This window comes from Pomacea canaliculata, linkage group LG3 (assembly GCF_003073045.1).
Source record: "Pomacea canaliculata isolate SZHN2017 linkage group LG3, ASM307304v1, whole genome shotgun sequence".
In the NCBI taxonomy this organism is placed as follows: domain Eukaryota; kingdom Metazoa; phylum Mollusca; class Gastropoda; order Architaenioglossa; family Ampullariidae; genus Pomacea; species Pomacea canaliculata.
The window spans coordinates 39715058-39728130 of NC_037592.1; the positions used below are offsets into that span (position 1 = coordinate 39715058).

General features: G+C 35.1%; 1 protein-coding gene across 1 annotated transcript in view; it reads right to left on the minus strand.

Moving 5' to 3' along the window:
* The window catches only part of LOC112559327 (probable ATP-dependent RNA helicase DHX35), a 37238-nt gene extending 26993 nt beyond the window's left edge, over window positions 1–10245 (minus strand). The window contains exons 1-21 of the mRNA XM_025230460.1: window positions 10099–10245; window positions 9829–9962; window positions 8994–9086; window positions 8522–8599; window positions 8018–8122; window positions 7670–7731; window positions 7353–7422; window positions 6908–6967; window positions 6430–6473; window positions 5534–5602; window positions 5065–5161; window positions 4885–4916; window positions 4209–4290; window positions 3815–3911; window positions 3237–3290; window positions 2834–2932; window positions 1937–2061; window positions 1577–1631; window positions 919–1014; window positions 503–597; window positions 17–94 (exon numbers count right to left, since the gene is read on the minus strand). Of these exons, the coding sequence (XP_025086245.1) occupies window positions 17–94; window positions 503–597; window positions 919–1014; window positions 1577–1631; window positions 1937–2061; window positions 2834–2932; window positions 3237–3290; window positions 3815–3911; window positions 4209–4290; window positions 4885–4916; window positions 5065–5161; window positions 5534–5602; window positions 6430–6473; window positions 6908–6967; window positions 7353–7422; window positions 7670–7731; window positions 8018–8122; window positions 8522–8599; window positions 8994–9086; window positions 9829–9962; window positions 10099–10138 (1665 nt within the window). The 5' untranslated portion in view covers window positions 10139–10245. The remainder of the gene's footprint in view (window positions 1–16; window positions 95–502; window positions 598–918; window positions 1015–1576; window positions 1632–1936; window positions 2062–2833; window positions 2933–3236; window positions 3291–3814; window positions 3912–4208; window positions 4291–4884; window positions 4917–5064; window positions 5162–5533; window positions 5603–6429; window positions 6474–6907; window positions 6968–7352; window positions 7423–7669; window positions 7732–8017; window positions 8123–8521; window positions 8600–8993; window positions 9087–9828; window positions 9963–10098) is intronic.
* Between the last annotated feature and the right edge of the window lie 2828 nt (window positions 10246–13073).

Genomic DNA, 13073 nt, shown 5'->3' on the forward strand with positions numbered 1-13073 from the left:
AATACTGGTCTCCTACCTTAATAAAGGCCTTGTAAACGTTGAGAAGTGTCACATGATCGCCTTCCAGCACAGCAAATTTGCGCTTCTCTTTGTCCTGTTAAAAAAAAGCCTAAATGTAAGAAAAAGCATACTTTTGTACTTTGTTAGCATGCTAGCGTATTTGTAAAAAGGAGTGACTCAATTTTTTTTTTTAAAAAAAACACAAAAAACCTTAACAGCAGATTCAAAATCAGCTTGAAACTGAATCTCATTCTCAAAGAGAATTTTGGGCTGCTTCCAGCAGAGACAAACAGTTGTTGACAGAAATTGTGCTTAAATGGTTAACTTGAAGAGAAACTCATCATTAAATATTTTGTACTCTTAGTCAAAACTTTGTTTTTATAAAGTATCTCCAACATAAAGCACTCATCACTGAAATAGTTTTGAATTACTTTGCCAGCCATGTCTGCAAATTCGTTTATATTTATATTTTAATCAGCAAACAGAATAAACAGCATCATACTGCTGTGTTGCGCTTCCCAGATGGTGTGACAAAGACATTTTGTATCTGGGTCATGGCAGCTACAGTAAGGACTTCTTCAGAGCATTCATAATCCCCTGTGTCAAAAAAAAAAAACTTCTAAATGTATACTTTAGACAATTGGTAACCATCAGATGCACACAGAAAAAATATAAACACTTTTAAGAACCCATGCAGACTAGGACAAAAAAAAAAGATGACTACTAGTCTTGATTATATTAAGGCAGTTACATGCAGGATGGCAATGACTTACAGAAATGTCAGAGCCATCTACAGGTGTTGTATAAGAGAATGAAAATACTGGGCAACAGAGGTAGGTAAAAGTGGAATCGGAGGAGAGATTTGTGAAGAAAGAAACAATGCTGCTTCTGCACCAAAGAACAAAAGAATGAACTGACCAGACACAAGCAGCATCTTGGCAAAGCAGGGAGACAGGGGAAATTCCACCATCTGTAGACCAAGGGGTGAAGTCAGGTTTCCCACACTGTCAAGGGCTAAAGACAGAAATTCTCATATATAATAATATTTAAAGATTTTTAAAGTTATTTCAAGGATATAACAATAAAAAGTCTGCTGAATGTTGTCAGTACTCTATCTGTTTTAACAGTTCACATTTACCACAAAATTAAAAAAAAAATACATGGCCAATTTATTTATATTATTCATTTCTAGACTGCTGATCCACACACTGTTAGCAGCAACCCACTCCAGTCAAGTGCTATATTACGGTTAACATGAGTCTCTCTGCACTTCCACTTGAATTTGCAAATACATGAAAATAAAAGATGCCCAGGGTTAAATGTTACAAGCATACAAACGCAAAACCTCTCTTGTTTATTTATAATGATAACCATTTTTACATTTTGTTTTCCTTTATATTTATGTGTTGACACTTCATACTAGTTAGATTATTTTAAGTCTCTTGAAAATCATCATAGCCATGTACCCATTCTGTCTCATGAAGTATTAACATTTAAGCAGAGTACTAAATAAATATTTACACTAAGATAAATGATAACACATCAGGCTGATGTACTAGAAAACATCCTTTCTTACCCCCAAGAGCATACAAGAGTTCCAGACCTCTCACCATGTTTTGGGCAGGAGGTGGCTAGAAAAGTGAAAGGCATATGTAAATATAAATGCATTACATTAATTTTTTTCTCAAGGTATGTCTCATATATGCAGCAGATATTAAAAAAAAATTCCTGATGTCATATACACTAAAACCTTGACAAAACAAGTCATATATAAATTAAATAAATAAATCATGTTTATCTAATATAAATTGAAAAAAATGAGCATCTTGCAGAAATGTAACGGGTTCAGATATGTTCAATAAATCTAATGAACAGAGCTATAGAGCCATTATGTTTCGTTCTTTGACAGTTGATGCATGAGAATAAAAGGCACCACTGAAAGAAAGTTGAATCTCAGAATATTGGCAATGCCCAGAGCCTTCAGCTGTAACACTACAGGTGCCAGGTCACTTCGCTGCATCTCTGGAACTGTGGCCTCTGATAACTTGTCAAAGTCATCTTCTGCAGGGACACACATTTTTAGTCTGACTTTTGATTTGTTAATTTATTACTGCTTGTTAAAAACCATCATACTTTATTTTGCAAACAAGAAGTGGATGCATAAGTGTATGGTGAAATGTCTACATATTAGCAAAAAAACAAACAGCTTATTCCCTTTTTTTGTATATTGCTATTATTGTTATTGGAATTGCTATTATTGGTGTTGTTTTTAGCTTCATGTGACACAAATGTGCTATCCTGACAGGCCACCAAGTAAATCCTGGTGCAAACTTTCTTCCCTCAAATGGCATGAACTGTAAGTACACTATAATGCTTTGATAACCCTATATCCCAATCTTATGAGGTACAAAGGCCCAGTTGTCAAAGGGACTGCAAATATAAGTAGTTCACCAGCACATCAAATGTAGAAGGTGGATCTCCTTCATGCTGCGTTTATCTCCCTTGATAATCAGGTACCCATTTCAGGGCAGGATGGACTGAGTAAGGTTTTCTAGCCGGCCTTAAGTTGATAACATTCTGCTTCACAGTTCATCACACTAACCATTCAGACTATTTAAACTCCCAGAATTTTATATAATATAAAGATTATCAGCTTTACCATGTGTATCAGAATTTTAATTTTGTGACCTTCACGATTTACCTGCAGACAAATTTTACTTTTGATATGTATCTGCATTAAAATCTTAGTGAACTTGAATAATGTGGACACCAGTAAATGTTTAAAGCCTTACTATCTGTATTACAATCTTAATGAACTTTGAATAATCTGCACCTGTGTAAAGTCTAAATGCTTTGCCAGCTCTTACACGGCCAGCTCGTCCTGCTCTCTGATTGGCTGATGCTTTGGATACTGGTATTACAACAAGAGACTCTGAAACAAAACTTACTGCCATCAGGGATGAAAATCATAATTTATCGTATGTTTGTAATATGCTTAAACAAATGACTCAAAGATGACTTAAAGATAGAGCTCACTGACTCTGAAACTCATTTTTCTTGTAGTCTTCTAACATTATTCCTGATGTATCAAAAACACCAACAGAGACAGAGAGAAAAAGGTGATGCATACACACAAACTAGTGGAGCAAAATGTAGTCAACACCTAAATATTCATCCTTGGTTTAAAGAAGACTAAAAATATGAGCAACTATTGACACATTGCCAGTCCTACTCACCCACGCCAGATGAAGGGTCATAAGCTTTCAACTTCACAAAGCCACAATCCACAACTGCAAGAATTTAAAAAGTTTTATAATTCTTTAAGCAGTGAAACATTCACTGTTTATCCTTCCCCTAAGCCTTAATTGTTCTTTTTTGCCTCCTTAATTGCTTTGGATATCATTACCTTTTCGCACTCTTTCATCACACTGAAATTCCTCTTCCTACAGATTGATTATAAAGTGAAAATAAATCTATCAACAACTGGTGGGTCCGTTTCACAATTACCTGCTTTAATTTTAACTAATCCCTAGAAGCAATGGTGTGGAACATATTAATGGCTCAGACAGTGGCAAAACACAAGTAAAATGCTGAAAACAAGGACGTGGATAGGTGGATTGCTGTTAGTCTTGGCAAGCTGTAAAAAGAATGTGACTAAACCGGAAGCTTTCTTGTATTATGCCTCATTTTAGCAGTTAACTGGCAAAATCGTCTGCCAGCAGTACAAGGATCTTAGTTAATGGCTATAAAAGCTGCTCAAAAAAACTAAATCTAAATGTTTGGAAAAATAATAAACCTGAAACAAAACACTCACCATATACAATTCCATTTATGGTTATAGAAGCTTCTGCTATGTTTGTAGCCACAACAATCTTTCGGGAGTTGTGAGGGGGCTTCTGAAACACTTTCATCTGTAACAGAAAATACAGGTGATAATAAATGTTTTGTCTGTTGGCAGAGAAGCAATGTTAAGTGATAAAATTAATTAATGAGTTTAACTTTTTCCTAAAAAATAAAGAAAGAATATTACCCCTAATGCTACTACTGAAACTCTCCTAAAATAAACATGTAAGTAGATAAGTGTAAAAGGGACAACAAACTGAACAGATACCTTACCAAGAAGGAAGCAGTGACATTGATCGCTTAATCAAATTGTTTTCATCTATGACATTCATTTCTAAGACTGCTCATGTACTAAGGCAAGTTACCTGCTCTGAAGCTGGTAGACTGCCATACATCGGAAGTACAGTCATCTTTAGGTCCTCTTTTTTCAGCTTTTTTGCCTCTTCTCTGAAAGATAAAGAACACAAAAATGAGGCACATTTTTGCTGAATATATTATTGCTTTTAAGCATGAACCACAAATATATGATGGATGATACATTAAGCTTACTGTTGCAGTTTTATTCGGGTTTTTTATTATTTCACTGAACCTCAATGAAGCCACTTTATGCATTTTATATATTTCATTTAGACAATATCAAACTGATGTTAATTGTTCATTTTTAAATTACAATAATATATTTAAAAAAGCTGCTTCTAATATAATTCTGTCAACATACCATCTAATTTCAATTATATACATTGGGATATTTAAGAACAATGATATTTATACGCACTCTTCACAAAAGCTTCATTGCTGGTGCCCTAACTCATATAAATGCTTGAACAGTTTATATATTTTTATTAAGCGCCCCCTCCCCCTGTATACTTTGTCTAACATTTAGAAATATATTAATGTTAAAATTATATCACTATATTCCCTTACAGATATTTTAAACAAATAAATCTTTCAGAGAATAAAATAAAAAATTTGTTTTTCTGCCTGATATAGCACTTCCTTTATTCTATATTCTACTTAGTCTGTAAACAATGTTCTACTTACATGAGCCTGTGAACAACGTTGTCAACCTCTTCCTGGAATAGAAATGGCATCTATAAAACAAACTCCCTCAAATTAAATGTTAAATTAAAAGTTATTTATCGTTTTTCTGTGAAAATGTAACTGCTTATCTCATAGGTTAAGTTCTCAGTATGCTGCTGTATGTGACAAAGAAACTCTTACCATTCCAGTAAGAAAAGCCAAGACATCACCAGGTCTTTCATTGAAATGAATTTTCATAACTGTGTCTACTGTAGCTTTGAGGTAGTCAGGCACTGGACTATAAATAGAAATGATATCATCAGAATGCAAATGATAAGAGGAAGTTCCAAATTATCTAGACTACATCTCCTCAAGTAGGTGATGACTGTGTATCCAAAACATTATTATAATATAATAATATATAATAAAACTGATGAAAATGGAATGCTATAAAAGAAACAGAAAAATTACAAGCAACTTAATACTTGGATTTACCGAAAATGTATTTAATAATCTTTTGTAAATGATGATATCTGCCATGTTATGATGTTAACATTTTACAGTTCATTTTAACATATATTGCCGAAAAATGTACTCTCTGCTGCTGAGCAAGAAATCCTGAACAGTTAAGATTGCATTGCAAATTTCAAAAGCAATTAGTGACACTCACTCCAGTGTATAATGGACATCTACTGGATATTCTCGTCCTTCCACAGTCAAAATTGTAGATGTATCTTTTCTGTTTATCACAAAACCAGTCACATAATGTTTTATTATTATATCTGGTATCTTTTTTGACACTCCTTGGAATATTTAAAATCAAACACAAGGTTTTTTACAAATTACTAAATATTGAGAAGTAAAGTAATTCAAAAAGAATTTGATTCAGACCTCTCAATGAAACACATAAAAATAATCTTATGAGACTAAAGGATAAATTAAAAAAAAACAAACTTATTCTGTTTGTTAGTTTTAGAGAGCGCAGATATAGTAATAAAACTAATGATGTCTACATTTGATTTTTCATAAAGAAAGCACTTTGATTAAATTTAAGTTAACATACATTTGCAATAAAAATGCATAATGATGAGTAATAGTCCAGGATATTAACATTTAAGTTGAAAACGCATGCATGACTGCAAAAAACCAAAACAAAACAAGCAAAAAACAAAAGGAATAACTAAATGGAAAAATATGCCAAACTTACAACAACTTCTCCAAATGAATAAAATGAGGACAGCATAAAGGAAGGAGAGAAAAGCTGGAAGAAGATGTGATGATGTATAGGTGATGCACAGAGAAAGGGAAGAAATAGACAAAAAATAAAAAGTTAGGCCTGATATATTTTTGCAACAATTGTATACAATCCCAGGAACAAAACATCCTGAAAGTAAAAGAAAATAAAGAAAGGATTTTTTTTACATGCATATTTCTTAGAAAAAACAAAAAGGAGACTAAATAACTAATTATTTAAGATTTTGCTGCTATTAACATAGGATGACAGATTGATGAAAAATGTTACAATAATGTTATAATTTGGTATTATAATTATGTGTACAGACTCACTCTGGGTCTCCTGTTTCGTTGGTGTTAAAGAAGTCTCTCATTTCCTAAAACAAAAACATAATAAAAATGTTCACTAAAATTCACAAACTATATTTAAAAATGAGTGTTTAAAATGAGGATAAATGATTCCTTAATAATGTTATAACTGTTTTTAACTTCTTAGGATCCTCCCTTCTGAAAGCCTCAAAACATACTCAAAAATAAATAGGAGACAATGATAATGTCAACCTCATGTACAATAACATTGTTGATACGTATTCTAAAGTAAATGGCGTCAAGTAGAGGGATTTAGTTTGTTTTTTGGGTTTGTTTTTTTTTTGTGACCAGCAGAAAGGCGCTCTGCATTCTGCCATACCAGAACATGTATCAGCAGAATTTGTTTTACTGTGCTCAGGTAAATGGTATGCAATGCCTATATGCAGAAGCAATAAGCATTGCTTTTAAAGATTAAAAAATGGCATTTTTTACAATTACCTACCTCTGCATCCAGCGTGGCAGAGGCAACCAAGAGCCGTAAATCTGGCCTTTTCTTCTGAATCTAATGGGGGAAAGAAAAGCAAAGCTTTGATACACAACTGATATCTCAACACACTTTTCTGTTAAAGCAATAAAAAGAAAATTGAAATAAAAGTGTTTGTGTTTATTTGTTCACCACTTGCATACTTCAATTTCCTTCTTACGGTCTGAAACACATTTTAAAAAAAGGAAAGACCCATAATACTTATTAGCCCTTTTCACCCTTTTGCTTTGGCATAATACACCTTTAACTTGCTCTGTGTACTACTGAAATCATGGAATCAAAGATCCCTGCATATACTGTTCACAAAGATGTGCAAGTGTAAGAAAGTGGGGGAAAAAAAAAGATGCCATCCACATCTATTTTAACAACCCACTTTGCCCTACTCACTCTGACACTGGCTTACCTTGCGGAGTAGTCCCAGAATGATGTCTGTGTTCAGAGCTCGTTCATGAGCTTCATCCAAAAGAATCACGCTGTAGAAACAATATAAACAAAATCACAGTTACTAATTATGTGACACGCTGAGGGCTACAAATATCTTTTCTATAAAAACGTCTGTATAACAAACATTTTGTTCAAAATTCTGTTTTGAAGAAAAATAATCTGTCAATTTGTACTTTGCCTTTTATCAAGATATCTTTTTACCAAACCCAAACAGTTACTTATAACTGCTAAGTAATTTTACCTAGTGATTTTAACAAAAATAGTAATTTTTTTAACCTGTACTTAGACAGCAAGGGGTCCTTCATGATCTCACGAATCATCATACCATCTGTCATGAACTACAAAGCACATAAAAAAGCTCAAATCATCAACAAAAATATGTGTTATACACTTCTAAAAATATTATCAACAAAATAATCATTAGTTATCATATACCTCTAACATAGATCTCAAGTGAGACAGAACATTTTTATCCTTCAGTCCTTTGTCCTATGCTTTTTAGAATTAAAAAATCAAACGACAGATATTTCCACATATTTATTACAATGCCATTTTGATGCATCACGTATGATGTAAGTGAAAATTAAACAGAAGAACACACTAATTGCACTAAAATAATTATACCAAAATTCGTGTAGCTGAAGGATCTGAGCAGTCATCAAAGCGAATGGTGTATCCAACTTCATTTCCAAGAATACTGCCCCTTTCTTCTGCAATTCGAGATGCAACCTGAAAAAATCAACAATCACACAATGATTAATGATTTACAAAATTATTAAAAGCTCATTTTTATACATAAGGATATTTAAATAAAAAATGTTTTCTTACCCTAAAAGACTTGGAAAAACTGACCTATCATCAAGTTGAATTTCTTTTCTAAGGTAAGGCATGATGACTGAAAATTAAAAGCTAATCCATCAGCATGAAGCTCAACTCTAATTTTCTAGTATTAACAAGTTAGATTAGTGTGAAGATAGCGATGTCATTGTTTGTCACAAAAACACTACGTGATTTTTTTGTGCTTACTTTTGTCTCCTTTTAACATCAAATGTCACTGAATACTACATTTAATGTGAGCGCTTCACACACAAACACACACCAATTATTTTAGCATACTGTAATGCATACCGTAATGGCTGCAATTCTTCGCGGTTGGGTAACCCCAATGACATGACCTTCTGCGCCCCATCCAGCCTCCAGCAGGAACTGCAAGTCATTTAATGAAGAACTCATCCAACGAATCAATATCTCATTATTGTTAATGCTATGTTAACAATCTTACAAAAATATTAGTTTAATTAAATATTAATTTTATTAGAGATTAATACAAATAAGCAGGAATGTAGACATAAATTTTAAAAACTTTTATGTCTGGCAAATGTATCCTATTCTCTTCCTTTCTTGATACAAGGAATTTTCTTGTTGGTAGCCAATGTTGACCAGTCAACTAAACAGCATATTACAAGAATAATAGAAACATTTTTTGGAATATAAATGGGCATGCATCATAACACCCTTAACAAAGGCAGCAAATCAGTATCACAAACTTACACGAATGCAGTGTAAAGATTCCAGAAAAGTGGAAGAGTTGTCTACCCACCTGTGGTATTTGTGTGCTCTTTCCACAACCTGTCTCTCCAATAATGATTACAGTCTGGTACCTTTCAACCAGATATAGGATGTGGTTCCGGTACTAAGAGAGCAACATACATATGTATTTAATTAAAAAAAGGACTGAAGAAATATTGCAATATTTGTTTTAAAGCAATCCAAAACTATGTGTGCATACAGATAACTTTAAGAGTTACATGTAGGATTCTGAATTTTGAACATTTTCATATTAAAAAAGAATGTTCGCACAAATAATAATGAGCACAAATTGACAGCTATTAATTTCATTTTTTCAGCTTTATAATGAATCGTTTCTAATGTGTTGTCATTTATACCACGTGTTTTCTTGTTGGCTGTTAATTTTTCATATTAACAAAGACCTTTCGTCTCAAACACATAGCCTCTTGAAACATTTGAAGCATTGGATCGTGCAGCCTTTCAATACTTTAACATAGCTACATTGCAAAATGATTGCTAAGCCTTTTTCAATCCACTTAGGTTTATGACGTGCTCTGCCAATGAGAAAACGAAAGTAGACTGATGAACCATAACAAGCTGACAGCCATCAGTGCATAAATCGCAAGACAACTATATGTTAGAAACAATATCAACTTCAGTCTACTCAGCTGCATGTATATTTGTGCTAGTGTTCCTCAGACAAATTGATGATTATAAATATCACGAATATTATGAATACTGCAACTTCATTATGAGACATAGATTAAGCAAAACGTTAACAAAACATTTTAAAGAAATTTTAAGTCATTAAATGGATAGTTTAAGTGTAGACAATGCTACATCTTATCAATATTTGGAAAACTCACTTGAAATATTGGAAGCCTTTGCCTCTGCTTCTCAATTGACAGAGTTTGGAAAGGATTGTATGCAATTGCTGGACCAGCGATCTCTCCCTGAACAGATCTTTCTTCATCAATGGCCAGACCTGGTTTTTCTGTTCCTGATGAAGAGAGAGAGAAAACGGAACAATGTAAGTAGAAAAGTTAAGTGTTTTGTTGCCCGATTTGAAAAGCTCGTACATCTAAAATGTTTGGAGCACGAAGTACCATTTAAAAATATTAATAGTATACACTTGCCTGGCTTCCAAAATCTATGAGCCGTGGAAGAAGTACTCATTATTTTACAGCTACGAATACATTTAAGACATCTGCGACAGAGGAAGCAGACTACAAATCGCGCCAGGAAGTCTGCGAGTACAGTCCCCTGACAGAAAAGTATTGTCAGTAGTCTCCCTTTGTTCAGCAGCGATTCCGGCCATGATGTTCGTCGACAGCAGAGATTCCCATCGGTTCTCAGCTGACAACTCAGTCCTTTTAATGAGACAACTCAATCACAGATGGTGGAGTTTCCGGCGACGCGAGCTTAATTTTCTGTGTGTGTCCACAGCACCTGTGTTCACGAGGATATGTTAGTTGTCTACACGAAAGACATGAAGAAGATGCGTGGTGTAGAGAAGGAATTTTGTTTTTGCCCTAGTAGAAGAGACGAATGTGTGTGTTTTGAAATGGGAAGCTAGATCTACATCGGACAAGGTGAAGAGAAAAGACCGAAAAATGTCTGGATTCACTGATTGTCTAAGCAGACGACACTTGTGTCAAAGGGGCTGCACCAATTAAATCTCTAGACGAGTTCCTACTCCCTCAACTCTCAACAAAAACCTCGGCAGCATCCAGTCTTTCAAGTTGTAAGATAAATACACAAACAAAGGAACGTGCAGTTTTAATGTACTAAAAGTATAATTAAGCAAGAAGCACTTATTTTAAGACTTTAAAATGATCCGTATGTAGCATACAATAAACATTGTGATAGGTATTTATAACGGATCAGCGGGGAGCAAAATTATTTCGGAATAATTTTATAAAACTCAGTATTCCATTCCTCTAGATATAGGTAAACATACTCTTTCATTCTCACAACATACACTTACAAGCATCACTCTGCACAGAAAGAGTTCCACAACACAAGACGCCAGCATTATACACGGATACACCGAATTAAGTTGTCAAGGTCTCAGCCAGTGAGAAAGAATTTTAAGGGACTACAATTATATTAGGAGAAACTGTGTACAAATGCGACGTCAGAGTTTTGTTTTGTTTTTCCTCTTCTTCTGTCCCTGATTGTTGGCGTGTATACCTCGAAGGGGATAATCACCTAGAGTCCTAGACTATGGTGATAGTATTTTGTACTTTACCCAGTCATTAAAAATAAAATAGTTCCCTCTTGTGATACAGAATGTAACAATACAGCTTTAAACTTGAATAAAAGCGCGTGCAGAACTTCCCGGCTTATTCGATTCATACCTCACTCTACCCACCATAATACAGATTTTGGAGAGGATATTTTTAGCATGCGGTTGCTTCCCATTGATCGTGGAATTGGTGTAAATTATCCAGATGGCTGCCAGCTGGGTCTAATGCTGTGTGGAAGGAGACGAATATTGTCTAGCTCTTCCTACCACCCTCCCGTTTACACACATACCAGAGTGTAACTGAGATTTGACATAGATGACATAGAAAAATGTCTTGCGCCATTTTAACTTCACATTTATTTATTTCTGTTATTTTGCCATTCTCCCGTAATCAAATCTAAGTCACTTTCAATAAAAGAGTAGAAAAGTGGATTTAATTTTTTTGAACTAAATTGGCAATAGCAGCAGACTATACTGAGCCCATAGCATTTTCTGCTTTTTCCTAGAGTCTGCAAGAGTTCTTCCGCATTACATCCCAAAGGTAATAAATAGCATTGGCATTTAAAGGTTCAGACTTGACACTGATGAGATGCACTCGACGATTGACAAGATGAAACACTTTCGATTGACAAAAAAGAAATGAAAGTTCCAAAAGAATGGAGGGACACAGCTTTTGCTTTCTGACTTCAACTGAAATATCTTCATACATTTTACTTATATACCGATCAAGCCAGCAAAAGGACAGATGGGTAAACTTGTGGGCAGGAAGGAATACATAGGTGTACCATAAACAAGCATCTACAACGCGGCCCTTTTGACTTTGAAGGTTAATTGTGACCCTGCGGCACCACTTCGTTTTTTTTTTTTTTCCTGAAACTACGCAGCCAGAGCACAGCTAATCGGGTTTGTAGGGCCGTTCAGTCAGAACGAATGAAGCTTGAATGAAGCATCAGTCAACTAATTAGGTGTCTGGCTGTCTAATTGCACGACAGCCCCCTTGGCTGCAGAGCGTACAGGGTGACAAAGGTCGTGACCTTTCAGAACGGAAGAGACGGCTTGGAACAGAGGTCGCCATGAGGGCAAGTCTCGGCTAGCCGGGCTGCTGATATTTTTTTTTTTAAGGTCTCAGCATGAACGGATATAAATTTCGTGGTCTCAGCGAAGGGAAAAAACTTTTGTTTTTTGTTGTTTTGGGCCCTCGTTTATTTTACCTTTACCTTTCATCAGCAGCCCGGCTCGCCGAGACTTGCAGCCAGGCTGACGGATTAGGGTTGCGTACAGTCGATGCAGACGACAACTGTTGCAAACAATGTCCAGCTTTTAATCCAGTGTCGGGCCTGTTTTCGTCTGCAGATGGGAGTGCGAGAGATCAAAGTCCACATTGGAAGCGAATTTGCAAGTCGGTGCAGTTTGAAACTCCAGGGAGAGGATGTCCAGGTAACCCTGTAATTCAGCTTAGTCTATCAGACATGCATTCTCCTACATCGCTAGTGTGTGTTGTTCAATAACAGCAGTCTCGAACAAAAATCCTTCAGGTAACAATTCACTAAATCTTGATTATCATTTTAGCTGTTCTCAGCTCACTGTAACGTGAATGCCCACACCTGAGCGGTAATCTACTGATTAATGTGATGGGAGCATCCACTGTTCAGGAAAGTGGCATTGAAATGTTGAAATGGGACCGGACTGTGAAAATCTGCACTTTACTGCGGCGTTCCCCGAGTAACTACTATCTGTACTGTCAAATGTTAAAAATATACTTACCTGGTGAAGACAGTTCTTAAGCTGACAAAGGTAAAAATAACACCATAAGGCCGTGTGGGTGGAGTGTCTGCTTGACACAAAGCTGACAGAGGCAACAGG